Below are 15,984 nucleotides of genomic sequence, written 5' to 3'. Positions count from 1 at the left end.
CTCAGACTCACACCGCAACACTCACACGCCACAACACACACGCACGCCGCAACACACTCGCACGCTGCAACACACTCGCACGCTGCAACACACTCGCACGCCGCAACACACTCACACGCCGCAACACACTCACACGCCACAACACACTCGCACGCCGCAACACACTCGCACGCCGCATCACACTCGCACGCCACAACACACTCGCACGCCGCAACACACTCACACGCCGCAACACACTCACACGCCGCAACACACTCACACGCCGCAACACACTCGCATGCCGCATCACACTCGCACGCCGCAACACACACACACCACAAAATTTGCCTACCTTGAGAATATTATTCCGAATATCTCTTGAATGCCCCTCATAAAATGAAGTCAAGCCTCTATCTCAAAATCTTTATATTGTTGCATGTTGGCAGTCTTTAATGTGACAACAAATCCTCTTGGCACGATTGCATTAAGAAATACAGTGCAAAAATTCACCATTTTAACAAATGGCAATCCAGTCCACATGTAGTTTCGCTTTGTTTGCTTGTAAGCCAAGATAGCAGATCGCAAATGTGGTGACGTCACATGCACACCCTCTATTGAAGAGGAAGTTATCAAAACAACATTTTGTTTATTTAGAAACAAGTTGTTCATTATTGGGATTCTCGCTTACCTGCCCAGCGAGGATCAGGGTGTCGCAAAATTTTTGGAAAGGTGTTCAAATTAACTGAGGCTGAGCAGACAATGCGCGAAACACATTGTGTAAGTCGTGCCCACAGAATCTCGCGAATAATCGGATGCATTTTCCTGTTTGTAATTGCCAAAGTTCTCAAGTATGATTTTTATCCTTTCACAACTCTCAAAGGTTTTTCTGAAAATAATTGATGAGAAATTTGTGCGATCCTCTTCAATGTCGCAACGTCACCCGATATGCTTCCGCCCACATTATTTCATCATTATAATACTTGTACGAAGTTTGATTTAAATCCCTTTAGCTGTTCTCGAGTATCATATTTTTTACCAGACATGACCTCTGACTTTTGCTGACATATAATCAGTTCATTTTTGCATCATAATACATACGTGTACCAAATTTGGTCAAAGTACCATCACTGGTTCACGAGTTAGCGCAGTAATTTTTACTGAGTGGGACCTTTTTTTGAATAATCCTCTCCAAGAAGTTCTGTCACTCAAGCTTTTGGGTCTCACTATCTGCCATGATCTTTCCTGGGAAAACCACATTTCAAATCTGGCCTCCAAAGCCAGTCGCCGACTGGGCATCCTCCGTCGTGCGAAGTCCTTCCTTGGCACACCTGAGCTCCTCACCACATACAAGGCTTTCATCCGCAGCTCAATGGAATACTGCTCTCCCCTCTGGGCTGGTGCTCCTGCCTCACACCTAGCTCGCCTTCGCGCTGTTGAAACCAAAGCATTCAGAATCATTGGAATCTCCCGCGATGAAGCTAACTCCAAGGGCCTCTCACTCACTCACCGCAGGCAGGTTGGTGGTCTTTCCGTCTTCTACCGACTCCTCTCTGGCCTTGCCCCCCCAGCTCTCTCTGGGCTCTGTCCCGCAAATATTCCTACAGGTCGCACAAGATCTGCCTGCAACCCTCTTTTGGTTAAACTGCCAAAATCAAGACTCTCTGCTCACCTTCACTCCTTCATTCCTCTTTTCTCCCGCCTCTGGAACAAACTCCCCCACTCTCTTCAATCCCACTCCACCCTCCAGGTCTTTAAAACAGCTGTTCACCACCATCTCTTATCTTCCCCCATCCAAAACCTTGATCTTTTCTACCCCCGCTAATTTCACCCCAATTCCACTTTTTGAAATACCAACTTCTGTCCTGGAAGTCCTTGGTGTCCTTGTGCTTTATACTTCTCCCTCCCACCCCCCCCCCTCCCCTTCCCATGCCTCCTCCCCCCGGGCCCTCTCCCTTCCACACATCTCCCTGCTCTCGGATGTTGTGTTTGTGTGCTTCCCCTTTCCTCCCCATCTTGTCTTCCGCTCCCTCTTTTTGTGTATTTTGTTTGTCTGGTCCATTTGTTTGTGAAGTAAATGTTAGCTCTTTCACGAGCCTCGATTCAGTATACAAAAAAAAAAACAAAAAAAAAAACCTCTGACCTTTGACCTCTTGTCCCCAAAATCAAGTCGGTTCATCTTTACATCATTATACATACCTGTACCAAGTTTGACTCTGTTCCCTTCTGCCATTCTCAAGTTGTACAAAAACCTGTCACAGACGGACAGACGGACAGCCGGACGGACAACCCGAAAATCGAATGCCTCCGACTTTGTTGGCGGAGGCATAAAAACAGAATACTTGATGAACCAAAACTAATTCCAGGCTATGGGCACATGCAATCATGCACACTGAACATGGAAGACGCATGGGATGGTGAAGAACCTCAGGGTGTTTGTTGCATGACTTGTACGACCTGTTCCAGCGAGTGGTACCAGACTACACTCCAAAGCGTCGGTGCCAGGTGCAGAAGGGTGGAGCTTTCCCAAGGAGAAGTTTACAAGAGGCCCCAAAAAAGAAGTGTCACATTGTCAGACATGTGCCTTTGTTCTCCAATATCTTGCACAGATTAACTTGCATACATAAGGCCAATGTTGAGAGACGTGTCCAACCCTGGTCTCCACTAATTTGTAACGAATCTTCCGTGTCAATCTTGGGGCCAAGAAGAACGACTATGTTGAGAAGGAAACTATTTGGTGTTTTGGGCTTGGAATTGTTGAAGGATAATAAAAACGAATTGATTTTAAGATTAACGAATTTCAAGTCAGTTTTTTTGGGGGGGATCTTTCTTGAGGAAGGGAGGTTCGGGGGGTGTTGGGGTAGTGAAGTGGGTATTTTGAGTGAAACTTTCAGGCTGCCAAAATGGTTGCTCCCAGAAAAGTATTTTCTAAAGCTCTGGACACCAGATCCAAAGCTTTGGATCCTGTTTTTTTTTTTTTTTTTTTTGTTCTGACCCCACAGTTTGCATCGTGCCCCCTGCCCTATCTTTGAGCGATTGGTGTTTGGTTGCTTTCAAGGTTCATTTACTTCTCCGTTTTCCTCAGGTTGCAGCACTCAAGGCGAAACTAGCTTGGTATGAAGCTGGGAGAGAAATCAAACCCATTCTGCCTTCCGTCACTAATGAGCCTTGCAACGCACAGACTTTGCGGTAAGAGGTCGAGTGGTTGTGTGGGAAAGTTGCAGGGGGGATGGGGAATGGGGGAAACGGCTGACTTGTTTACCATTTTTATTTAAATCAGGGTAAAATGAATCGTTACATGACGATTGTTCTCCCCCTCTCCTCCCTCCTTCCCCCTGCCCCTTTATTTTCTTCAACTCAGTATTGTTTTTTGATTCAAGCACTGAAGATGGCGTCCGTTTGTTTGGGAAAATGGAACTTATTTATTTATTTTTTTATATGCGGGGCCACCCAAGGCTTGATGTGAACTCAAGCCAGCTGGTGTTGGGCCATTTTTCCATGGGGTTCAACAGATAGCAGTAATTTATCCCCTATAAGTGAGCAGGTGTTTTTTTGCCGTTTATTTATTTATTTATTCTAAACCTTTGGAAACCCCAATCGAAATATAAGGTCATCCACATAATTAAGGTTGTCGGTCTGTCCTGAAGCTGGAGTCTTGACAACAGGGTAAGCGAGGTTTCACGTGAGAATATTTTGGTCGTTTCTCCTTTAGACAGTCGGTTTGTTGACGTCTTGAAACAATGGGTGTTATCATATTTACCTCTTTCTACCTTCTTGGAGGCGAGATTCCATTGATGTCCACATAAACTGCAGCATATTAAGGCCATTGCTCTGAAACTTTCCCAACAGGCTCATTTAGTATTTATTTTATCTGGACATTACATGTTCATGTCGGGCAAGCGCTCTGCATTTTTACAGCCAATTAATACCGTGTTGCTCCAGGAACACCAAATGCACGTGCAGTCGACGAGGACTCGCCTCTGTGTAGTTTTCGAATGGCCTGTCCATGGTGTGTGTGGTGTTTAAATGAGAGCTGTTTCGGGATTCGTTTGCTCATTTTGGATTGGCGCTGCACCGCAGGCTACGATAATCACACATTCGTATTCTACGATGTGTTCTCAGGCCTTCTGCCTTCTGTTTTCCAATACACATTCGTCATCTGGCATCGTTACTGGCATTCCAAGCATAGATCTCGTGTTATTTATTTAATTTATTTTTGGACATTGCAGGCAAGGATACTGAGTAGACGAGACAACAGGAGCTAATTTCTGCATTTTGTCATTGGTGATTGGTTCTGCAATTTAGGGGAAGGGATGAGGAGGGAGTGCATTTGTATGTGGGGAAGGGGTGGAGAGAGAGACATGTATGATGGTGTAGAGGTGGTGGTGGTGGTGGGGGTGATGCATTGGTGGTAGAGTGGGGATGGGGTTGGGGACATTGGGCCAAAATATTTTTCTGTTCTTAAAATTACTATGTTGACTCCTTTGATGTCTCCTGCAGTACTTGGTGTCATTTTATAAAACATTATTTGGTTAATTACATTATTTTGTGCATGTTCTAGTCGTTGGCCCGAATTCTTCAACTTCCCTGTTGCATTACCTGCCACCAAACTTTCTCTGTAGGCTCCAGACAACCATGCAGAACCTGTTTAAGGAGCGCTGCAGCCTGCATGGAGACAGTTTGCATGCTCAGGCCCAGTTGAAGGAGATGGAGCTACGTGCCTACCTGAGAGAGCGGGACCAGGAGAGGATCCGGATTTTCTGCTCGGAGGAGAGCCTTGATAAGGTGACATTTGGCTCCTGTTCAAAATGGCATTATCGCTTTTAATTTTCTGGATCAAAGCAGATACCTTTAAAGACTAGGGAACCGCTAAGCTTTTTCCAGTTGACAGATTATTTATTTTTTGTGACTTGCAGGGAAATTGATCGTCATTTCTCTATTAACTTCTCTCTTGTAACTGATTTATTAACGTTGTGGCATTTTTGATCTATTCATACCAGTGGTGTTCGTCCTTTTTGCTTCCATTAATAAGGCACAAACTTGAATTGGCCAGGCCCTGATGAGAGTGAAGGCCATCCCATTCAGATGCAACCCGACTGACTATATACTCTGGGATTTGTGAATCAATGCTGTTACATCGTGCTTAGTCGATCAATGGCAACTTTGTTCCAGGCACCCTTTATTTAAAGATGCAAGTATTTAATGATGCACGTATTCCATGCGTTAATGATAAAAGCAAATTGCTTTATTTAAACGTCGTCTTCCCATAGAACTGGTGATTGAAGAAAAAGTGCCGTCACTTCCTTGAGAAGATGTTATATTTTGTGTATTCATATCCTGTAAATTGTACAATTTTATTACCTCCGCCACCAAAGGTGGATGGAGGTTATGTTTTCAACCCTGTCTGTTTGTGAACAAAATATCTCAAAAAGTTGTGGACGATTCGTACGAAATTTGGCAGAGATGTCGCGTATGTCACAAGGACGAAATGATTGAATTTTGGTGAAGATTCGGATCCGGCTATTTTTAAATGAATCTTCACCATGGGGAGATCAGGCCAAAAACGATACATAGCAGGATATCTCAAAAAGTTATGGATGGATTTGGATGAAACTTGTTGGACAGGTTGTGTTTGACAAGGAAGAATCTATTGGATTTTGAGAGTTATTAAATTTTTTAAGTGATTCTTCACCATTGAGTGATCTAGCCAACCAGGTGGAGGTTATGCACTCTAGTGAGTGCCGTTCTCGTTAAAATATGTTTTTATATTGCTAAGATCTCTACAAAATATAACTTAAGTTTTCACCATTCCATCATTGTTTTTTTCCACAGACATTTTATCTCATTTGCAAATGAAAGAAATTTAACATATTGTTATGGATCTCAGAGACGGCACTCCCCTTAGCAAGGGGAGGTTGATCCCCTTGGCCTGTTAAGCTGGCCGTCTCTCGTCCTGGTACTTGTAACGCTCTTTTGCGGGGTGGAATTGATCAGAGTTATTGGTCAAGGTTTTCTCCCGAATACCTTTACCAATCCCTCCGCAAAACAGGGAGACAAGTACCGCTTGAACCACGGACAAGATGGTATTTGCCGAGCGGTTTAGCAATCCGCAGCCCGAGCCATTAACAAAGGACTAAACCCGACTATTGCGGTTGGCCGAATCGTGCCACAGATACTCAATTGGAGACGGGACAAAAGCGATCGGAGGAAAGAAGAAACCAAAGGTAAGAAATAACAGACATTTATTATGTACAAAACCAAAGAACCAAAGAAGAAACGAAAGTAATTTACAGTGAAGAAGAAGAAGACACAGGGCAAACCTTAAAACAATCTTGTATTATTCCCCAGGACAACAAACAGGACAGACAAACAGACTTACACGAAAGGGAATAGCAGGCAGGAATGACTGGAGGAAGGGATGAGAAGGCCCAGGCAGACGGTAGGCGTCGAGGTCCGGCTCCAGGAGGCGACGCGCGTCGTGTCGGGCGAACCCGGAACATGTCGGAACATGTCTTTCAATCCTGACAAATCTCACACTCTTACCATGTCTCTCCGAAAAGACCGACTGGACAACCCTCCCATCCACTTTCTGAATAATCCTCTCCAAGAAGTTCTGTCACTCAAGCTTTTGGGTCTCACTATCTGCCATGATCTTTCCTGGGAAAACCACATTTCAAATCTGGCCTCCAAAGCCAGTCGCCGACTGGGCATCCTCCGTCGTGTGAAGTCCTTCCTTGGCACACCTGAGCTCCTCACCACTTACAAGGCTTTCATCCGCAGCTCTATGGAACACTGCTCTCCCCTCTGGTTTGGTGCTCCTGCCTCACACTTAGCTCGTCTTCACGCTGTTGAAACCAAAGCGTTCAGAATCATTGGAATCTCCTGCGATGAAGCTAACTCCAAGGGCCTTTCACTCACTCACCGCAGGCAGGTTGGTGATCTTTCCGTCTTCTACCGACTCCTCTCTGGCCTTGCCCCCCCAGCTCTCTCTGGGCTCTGTCCCCCAAATATTCCTACAGGTCACACAAGATCTGCCTGCAACCCTCTTATGGTTAAACTGCCAAAATCAAGACTTTCTGCTCACCTTCACTCCTTCATTCCTCTTTTCTCCCGCCTCTGGAACAAACTCCCTCACTCGCTTCAATCCCACTCCACCCTCCAGGTCTTTAAAACAGCTGTTCACCACCATCTCTTATCTTCCCCCATCCAAAACCTTGATCTTTTCTACCCCCGCTAATTTCACCCCAAATCCTACCCTTTTTTGAAATACCAACCTCTGTCCTGGAAGTCCTTGGGCTCCTTGTGTTTTATACCTCTCCCCCCCCCCCCCTCCTTCCCACGCCTCCTCCCCCCAAGCCCTCTCCCTCCCATACTTCTCCCTGCTCTCAAATGTTGTGTTGTGTGCTTCCCCTTCTCTCCCCATCTTGTCTTCCGCTCCCTCTTTTTATATATTTTGTTTGTCTGGTTGATTTGTTTGTGAAATAAATGTTAGCTCTTTCACGAGCCTCGATTTAGTATACATAAAAAAATAAAAAAAAACCCTGGCAGGCAGCGCTGATGATATTGGTTGCACGCGAGCGGACGTTGCATATTGCGATTTGACTGGGAAGCTCCGTCTTCTCACGCGTCTCTCTCTCCAACTCTCTTGAACCCTCTCACTCCACTGGTACCTTCTCACGCGTCTCTCTGCCTTCTTCGTAAAAAAGGCTTCGCGCTTGTCCTTATATTACGCGTGTTGCAATCAATGCGCGCTTCATGGAGCCACGCCCGCGATGGTCTTTCGTCAGCCCTGGTTGGCTGGTGCGGGCTCGCTGGCCCCGCCTCGGGTGGTGCGTCGGCGTGCCACGCCCGTGATCTGGCGGCTCCGCCCCCTTCTTTCTCGGCTTGACCGCATGGTTAATGGCGGCGTGGTGCCAACCCGAATCAAGGCAAGGAGCAGCGAACGCTGCTGGCAAACGAAGTACTGGGGCCTATCTTATTTGATTTAGGCAATGCAGATTCAACTACTGGGAACAGATCCTTAACTGAAACGCATAATAATGAAATAACTACGAAGAGGTCCTATGGTTCGCTACGTGTTGTTCATGGACTAACTAGGGTGCGATCTTTAACAAGCCAATTGATGGGGATATTTACAGGGGAACATTTATAAGGGAAACATTTACTAAAATTTACTAGTGAAGGTTCTAAAAACCATAACAATATTTACAAACGATTACATCACTCCGAGCAATTAGTCCGATGTCATTTCAGGGATTCTGACTGCTAACAGGGATACCGGTCTTTTTGCCAATACACTGTACCTTTACTTTTTCAAATATAGTTTGTAGTAACTCAGAAAAACAACTGGATAAATAGCATCCTTGGATTAAGGTATGGAATGGGGGGGGGGGGGGTGGGGAAGGGTCTTTTTTGAACATTACGTAATATTTTAGGGGGTGCCTGTTGAACTGTTCGAGTGGTGTGAAGAGGGGAGGTGTCATATTTGGCCAATGCATGAATTTAATAATTTTTGAATGGCCCCTTGGCAACAAATCCCTGTCGGCTGCTGGAAATATGGAGATCACGTATTTCCGGCATGTGAAGGAGACAGCTGGCTTGCGGGTTATAACCGTGTGCGGGTTATATCCATGTGCAGGTGATGTGTGCCTCGACCACTTTTCCCCAGGTACGTGGCATAAAAGGGGGTGGGTTATTTGCATAAAAAATACGGTACTACTGTCTTTCGCAAAAAGTAGCCTGCACAAATTCCAAATTCCTTTCTATAGCTAGCTTCAGTCGAATGTCAGGCCTGGAAGCCTGTTTGTGAAAGACTGAGGCTAAAAACTTTTCCCAGCCTACCCTACAATAAGGTGGGCATTTTAGGGGTTTTGATGATGAAGAAGAGGAATAAGTTGCAGCAGCAGCAGCAGCCGCGTGCCTGAGATTAGCCAACTGTTGCAAGTGAAGTGTATAGTTCTTGCTACTTACTATTTGTCTTCCAGGTATTTTGTTCATTTTGAGGAGCGTGCATCCTCTCGGGAATTTTTATCTCGAAAATGCTTCTTCAAATTTTCATTCAAGACAGCTGGACATGCCACTTATCTGAGGGGAGGGGGGGGGGGGGGGCTCTTCGAGCTAATTTCAGTGTTATAAATAGCTCTACTTTGTGTCCTCCCTCCCCCCTCGCCTCCACTGCTCTTCGTGTTTCTCCCTCCCCTCTTTCCACTTTTTTTTCTCATTCAATGTTGGCCTGGTCCGTTCTGTTCTAGCTCCTCCAGGAGCCTTTTTGTGTACCAAAAAAGAAGTAAATATGTTTAAAAACACAACAGCCATTATGATGATTGCTCTGATGGCATTTTTCCCCTTTTTGGATTTGCCTTTTGTGAAAACATTATAATTTTTTGGGGTCGAGGCTATTATGTAATAACTAATAACAATCGCACTTTGTTCATGTTTGATTTTTCCATCGCACCTCATGCACTTTGTCAATAAGAGAGGAGGTGATTTTTATTTATTTATTTTATTATTATTGTATGATTTTAGCACCGCGGATCGGTCTTCATGTTCTTCGGAATCCTTAATTGTGTGAACGAGTAATTTGGTCACCTGCGTGCTGCATTTTAACAATCTTCCTTTCCAGTTGAAAAATCTCATTCCAGTTAACGACCCTACATATTTAAACTCCCGAGTCCAATGGTTAATAGTCGATCCCCGATAGTTGATTCACCTTGTCTTTGGCTTCTTTCATCCTAGCCGTGGCTTTTGCCTTTTTCCCATCAACCTGTCTGCTAGTTGTCTATGCCTGCCCGCCTGGAGCTCCGTGACGTCGATCCAGGCCTCTCCTGGGACTTGGCTGACGCACGTTGTTACTTTTGCTCTCCCCATTATTTATTTCCCTGCTCTTCTTTCAATCCTCCGTCTCTTTTCTTATATCGCCATAAAGCTTCCCATCCTCAAGCTTCCATTTTTATACTTGCCGACTCGATGGCCCATGGACTTCTTTTCGTTTCCTCTCAAACGCCATCTTCATCAACTAGATTATGTTAAATTGTCATGATCCTTATTACCCTCCTGCCATTCGTTATTGTCATTTATTTGCCTTTTCACTTTGTACTGAACCAAAATCATTTTCACTCTTTCCTATCCTTTGTTACACTTTAAAATAATAAAAAATAATTTTACATTGTTCGTTTAAGCCTATTTTTCCTGGGTCGAGTGCAACTTTTGAGTGGGGATTCTGGTGCTGCAGTTCAGGCAGGGTTTTCCATTTTGAAGGAATTCTATGGGAGAATGTTAATCCAACTATTTCGTGTTCACCTGTGGTTATTAATGATGCTGTCTAGGTTTTTGGCCAGTCGACATGCTGACTTTTTAATTTGCACTTCCTGGTGTGCAGCAAAGCTAACTGTGAGCTCGAGTTTGTTTTATTTCATTTGATACGAGACTCTATGAGCTTATAACATGCAAGACAAGGAAATTAGGTGTGTGGATGGGCTAGTTTTGTGTGTGAACACGAAAAAGGAGGAATGATACTAAAACTAGGAACAGAATGGGAAATTATCAGTTTATCAGAGACTGGATGTGGGTGTGTCGTCTCATGAGGTACCGTAACTAGAACGGCACTTGGGAGAGCGCTTACCTCCGCCAGGCTGAACAGTTTACGTTTTGTATCCCACTGATAGGCCGGATCTGCATCTGCATCTGCATCTGCATCTGGACCTGAACCAAAATATAATGGGCTTGTTCTTGTCATCAAACCAACTCGTCCAAGTTTTGTCATAATCCATCCACAACTTTTTGAGATATTGTGCCATACTGTATATCATTTTTTGGCCGCATTTCTCGATATTGGAGAATCACTTAATTTTTCAATTCTCGGATCCAGATTTTCTCCAAAACCGAATCGATTCCTCCTTGTCACTCGCGCAACCTGTCCACTAAATTTCGTCTGAATCTGTGTACAACTTTTTGAGACATCTTGCTCGGGGATGAAAACATAACCTCTGTCCACCCTCGGTGGCAAAGACGTAATGATTGGCATCGCTTTTGAAAGATTTGAGTAAGAAGGAGGAGACTGACTCGTGGAGACAAATATGGAATAAGGGGACAAATGGATGCAGGTGGCCAACTACCCAAAACATGGGGTGGGTAAGCAGGCTCGTTTTGGCTTTGTATTTGTTGTGTGCCTTCTTGCCGCTCTGTAGGGTTTTCTCTTGTGTACTTGGAGAATATGTAGGGAATAGGGGTCAAACCCATGAATATTTATTCCATCTGGTGATGGACAAAAGTTTGCAAACCCTCGACTCGCAAACCGCAGGAACTTGCTATGTGAACGAAAAGTTCTTCCAGGAAAAAATTCTTCGATGGCATTTTTTGTTTAAGCGGGTATCCACGTTTGATCATTTGCACATATGATGTGGGTAGGATTCTACCCACGATTCCATTGTGAACTTGTCTGTAATTGTCCACATCCAAGGTCTTTTTTTTCTTTTTTTCTTTTTTTTTGTATACAAGATCTAGGCTCGAGTAAGAGCTAACATTAATCACACAAAAAAATGGACACACAAAACATACGATAAAGGGAGTGGGAGACAAGATGGGGAGAGGGAAGCACACAAGTACAACAGCAGAGAACGGCCATCGGGAGATCTGTGGGAGGGAGAGGGCTTGGGGGGAGGAGGCATGGGAAGGGGAGGGAGGGGGTGGGAGAGGTTAAAAAACACATGGACACTGCTAGGACATCCAGGAAAGAAGTTGGTATTTCAAAAAAGAGGATCTGGGGTGAATTAACGGGGGTAGAAAAGATCAAGGTTTTGGATGGGGGAAGATAAGAGATGGTGTTGAACAGCTGTTTTAAAGACCTGGAGGGAGGAGTGGGATTGAAGAGAGTGAGGGAGTTTGTTCCAGAGGCGGGAGAAAAGAGGAATGAAAGAGTGAAGGTGAGCAGAGAGTCTTGATTTTGGCAATTTCACCATAAGAGGGTTGCTGGCAGATCTTGTGTGACCTGTAGGAATATTTGGGGGACAGAGCACAGATAGAGCTGGGGGAGCAAGGCCGGAGAGGAGTAGGTAGAAGACAGAAAGACCACCTTACCTGCCTGTGGTGAGCGAGTGAAAAGCCCTCCCAATCTGCGTCATTGCAGGAGATTCCAATGATTCCAAAATTCCAATGATTCCAAGGTTGTGTTTATTGTTATCACCTCTAGGATTACTATTATCAAACACTACATGTGATCACCAGTTAAGTATTTATTTATTTATTTATTTATTTTGCGTAATGTTTAATCCTCCTCCCCCATTTTTTCCTTTCTCATGTCTCGAAATGCGTTTAATTTTGTTGTACCTAATCTTTCTGTTGGCCTTTGTTCTGCCTCCACAGAGATAGATTGTACCTTTTGATGATCATGATTGTCAGGAATGCTGGAATAGATTAGTTGCCCCTCACCATTAAGCAAAAATTGCAGAATTTCACCAGGGTTAAGAGGGATGGCAACTGGAATCTGCACCTGTAAGCGTTTGCTACATTGCTGCCATGACTCACCATCCATGAGCATACAAACTATGCGAGGTGGGGCACTGTCTACCCCGCTGGTATTAAAGGGCTCGGAGAGACAGCGCTGTCAGTGAATGCCGGGTTTGCTGTGGGCCACTTTGTTGCGAATGGAATCAAAAGACTCCTCGACCAAGTTTCTGCTGATCTGGTAATGGGATGTATGAACAAAACTCATGCAAAACTCAAAACTCACAAGGTTGGAGCGATCGCACATTTTGCAGGACACGGTGTCTCTTTGACTTGACCTGTAAGAGGGTGAGAAGTATTTTCATGCTCTGAAGTTCCTCTCCAAAGTACTCTTGACCAGGGGTAAAAAGCTCCATCATTGGTGCGAGTTGGCTTCACTGATCCTACAGACACACGATCAACAAGGAGAGACGTGTCACCATTGATGGAAACCATGACTAGGCTTACTCCAGCCTGGTACTGCATGCATAAGTGGAGTCAACAGAGTTTACAAATGAGTGCTGATCATCTCTCGAGATACAGATCTTGTACTTCTGCTGATACACTTTCTGTCCCACAAAGTAGCTGAAATGATCTCTCTCGATGATCTCTCGAATGGCAATTAAACTTGGCCATTCCAGGACGTACTGTGGACATATGGGGACCTACATTTTTCTTCTTGCTCTTCCATGAGCCTCGCTCCTTTAAAGCAAGAGAAAAATAAAAAAACACCATGACCCTATCCCATACGTGCTGTAAACGAGTGACTTGCACAGCTATCTATCATTTGTGACCTGTGGTTGCAAATAAAATTGCAGTACAGTACAATACACCTGTTCAGGAATGACTTGCTGTGCACACTTGTCTGCGATTGCGATACGACTAACTGCTACAAACCAGATGGCCAACAGACCTCGATGCTGTATCCTGATAGTTGGACCTCCATATATGGACCCAAAGATAAAATCCATACACATATCTTACTATAATTCACCAAATGTCCGTCCGTCTGTCTGTCCGTTCGAAGGTTCCGCAAAAACGGCTGAACCGGTAGCAACGATATTTTGGGTGGGTAATCCTAGGACCGCCTGGAGTAAAATAGGCTATATTGTTTTTCCAAGTTTTCCAATTTTCCAGTTTTTCCAAACACGATGGAATAATATTTACCGATATGAACAGGGATGTGGCTTTTGTTGAAATTCTACGTACCAGGAGAGAGTAGATCGACTCCTGACGAACTCTTCCTATTTCAACGTGCGGCTCCGAAGTAACACGGCAGCGTGTGCAAAGCGACTGAGAAACAGGTGTAGCGGCCGCTTCCGTGTTACAGATTCGGCGCGCACTCTTCACACATAAACGTGCGACTGAGAAAGACGTGTAGCGGCTGCTTCCGTTTTGCAGAATTCAATCTTTTTTTTTTTAAATGGGTGCCATGTACTGTTTAGATTTTGATTATTTGCGTGTGATATGACAACGGATGTTTATATGAATCGTTTAAAATAAAAAGCCTTCAATTTCTGATATTTTGCCTTTTCATTTGGGCTTCCCAATTGAAGCCTCGCGTGTAGGGCGGGTACCGTTGCTAGTCAGGGTAATGGACAAAGGCACATGGAACACTACACGAGTGCTTTACAAAGCTGGTCAGCTGGCTTGGCCTAGATGTTCGATTAGTTAGAGTAGGAATTTGGAATTTGGCTATAGTGCTGGCGATAGCTCGCCTACTCTTCACGAAGGACACCATGCGATCTTTCACATCCACCAACGAATCCTGGCAGACTGGATGCCCGTTTAATGTCCAACAGAGGAACGGCACACACATTGATTAATCACTCTGCCTGTGAAACACCAGGCGAACAGTTTATATCTGGGTCGGTAATCAAACCCAGGCTAGACACCTTGGAGACGAATGCGTGTACCTGTCGGCCATCCTGTCAGCCTAAAGCTTCGGAACAATAACTTGTTACTACATTTTGAGAAAATTATCGTTCCGTACTCCTGCTAAAAATTATTGTATATAATCCAAATCGAATGGTTGAAAGCATGCTGAACTCGGATACATCTCGGTGATAGTAAAGTTGATTTTTCTGAAAGATGTGTCGGTACCGATGTTTATGAAATTCACAACAGTCCTATATTCCGTTGGGAATGATTGCTAAATCGGTCAGCGAGGTGGGTTGTGCAAGACCGCGATCAGATGACAGAAACCCGAGAACCTCTTTGTGATATTGTTTTGCCAATTGCTTGCTGACTTTGTGACTGAAGCTGCACAATTACCGACTGCCTCGTCTTGCCAACGTTGACTTAATTCTGCTCGAGAATTGCAGAGTACATTGGTCTTGATAAAGAGCAGTTGCAGGTTTTTTCCTCTGTGTACTTTAATCACGACCTTTAATTGGTATACATTAGCCATTCAGACTTGTTTAATTATTTGAGAATTCATGTTTTGTGCTCTTTTTATTTTATTTTCTGTGCAGGCTACAGGAAAACTGGAACGCTGTATTGCGGCCAATCGCACCCGCTGCGACCATCTGGAAAAGCGGCGACGACGTGCCGATGACCGACTCAAGAAGGAGGATGGCAAGCTGCAGCATTTGCAGGCCGATATCGCCACTTCGGATGTGAGATCCAGGGCCAGTTATTGTCCAGGAATTTAAATGTTTTGCGACTTTTGGCCTGTGTAATTTGATGATGACTGGGTATTTGCCGATGGTGGCAGCCCTGCTGATGACTCGACTTCATGATGTTGATCCCAGCAGGTGCTGAGGTCCAGTTTGACTCGTGGGCTTGTTGAAGAGGAAAACGTTTTGTTGAAAGGTCACCTCAGGCACTTGATGCAACTGGCTGCGTCATTGGAGCAGGACAAAGAACATACGGAGAGGTGAGGCCTGCCACATTTGCCTTTTAAACATTGTAGTTTAGCCATGAGAACTTGGCATTCTGAGTTTTGTGTCCACTGCCTTGGACTTTGTGCAGAATGTTCAGAAAAAGTGTTAGAGTGGAGCTATTACTTGTGCTTGTAGTAATTAGTGTGGTTTTTCTATACAGCATGTCGGCTCATGGAATTTATATTTTGTTGACACGCTTATTTGGTTGGTTGGGGGAGGGGACAGGCAATTTTGTTTGACATCACCAATCTTATTTTGAAGAATACTAATACTGCACCTAGTGATCAACAACACAAAGCCTGTTGCTCGCACATCACAGGTAGGTCAGTGGGCCTATGTTTTATTTATTTATTTATTTTTGGGGTGTTGTTTTTCAAACGGCTCCTTCTGCTCTCAGCCTTCTGACTGTCCCTAGCTTCTCCAGAACACTAATTTTTCGAGTAACCCATTTCTGGTTAAACGGTCAAAATCCAGCCTCATCGCACACCCCAACTCCTTTGTTCCCTTTTCTGTCATTTATGGAACCACCGTGCGGAACCTGCTCAATTGCACCTCCCTCCAGGGCTTCAAGCATGCAGTGCACTGGCCATCTCATGGGTGCCTACCTCACACCTTGCTCAACTGCACAACATGGAAGCCAAGG

General features: G+C 44.7%; 1 protein-coding gene across 1 annotated transcript in view; it reads left to right on the top strand.

Moving 5' to 3' along the window:
• The window catches only part of LOC137430880 (kinesin-like protein KIF18A), a 196,896-nt gene that overhangs the window by 103,817 nt on the left and 77,095 nt on the right, over window positions 1-15,984 (top strand). The window contains exons 10-13 of the mRNA XM_078782362.1: window positions 3,062-3,165; window positions 4,599-4,761; window positions 14,931-15,074; window positions 15,213-15,334. Coding sequence (XP_078638488.1) covers window positions 3,062-3,165; window positions 4,599-4,761; window positions 14,931-15,074; window positions 15,213-15,334 — 533 coding nt within the window. The remainder of the gene's footprint in view (window positions 1-3,061; window positions 3,166-4,598; window positions 4,762-14,930; window positions 15,075-15,212; window positions 15,335-15,984) is intronic.

This window comes from Myxine glutinosa, chromosome 7 (assembly GCF_964187855.1).
Source record: "Myxine glutinosa chromosome 7, kmMyxGlut1.1, whole genome shotgun sequence".
Classification (NCBI taxonomy): domain Eukaryota; kingdom Metazoa; phylum Chordata; class Myxini; order Myxiniformes; family Myxinidae; genus Myxine; species Myxine glutinosa.
Note: the sequence above shows the minus strand (reverse complement) of the source record. Positions and strands in the feature narration are given on the sequence as shown.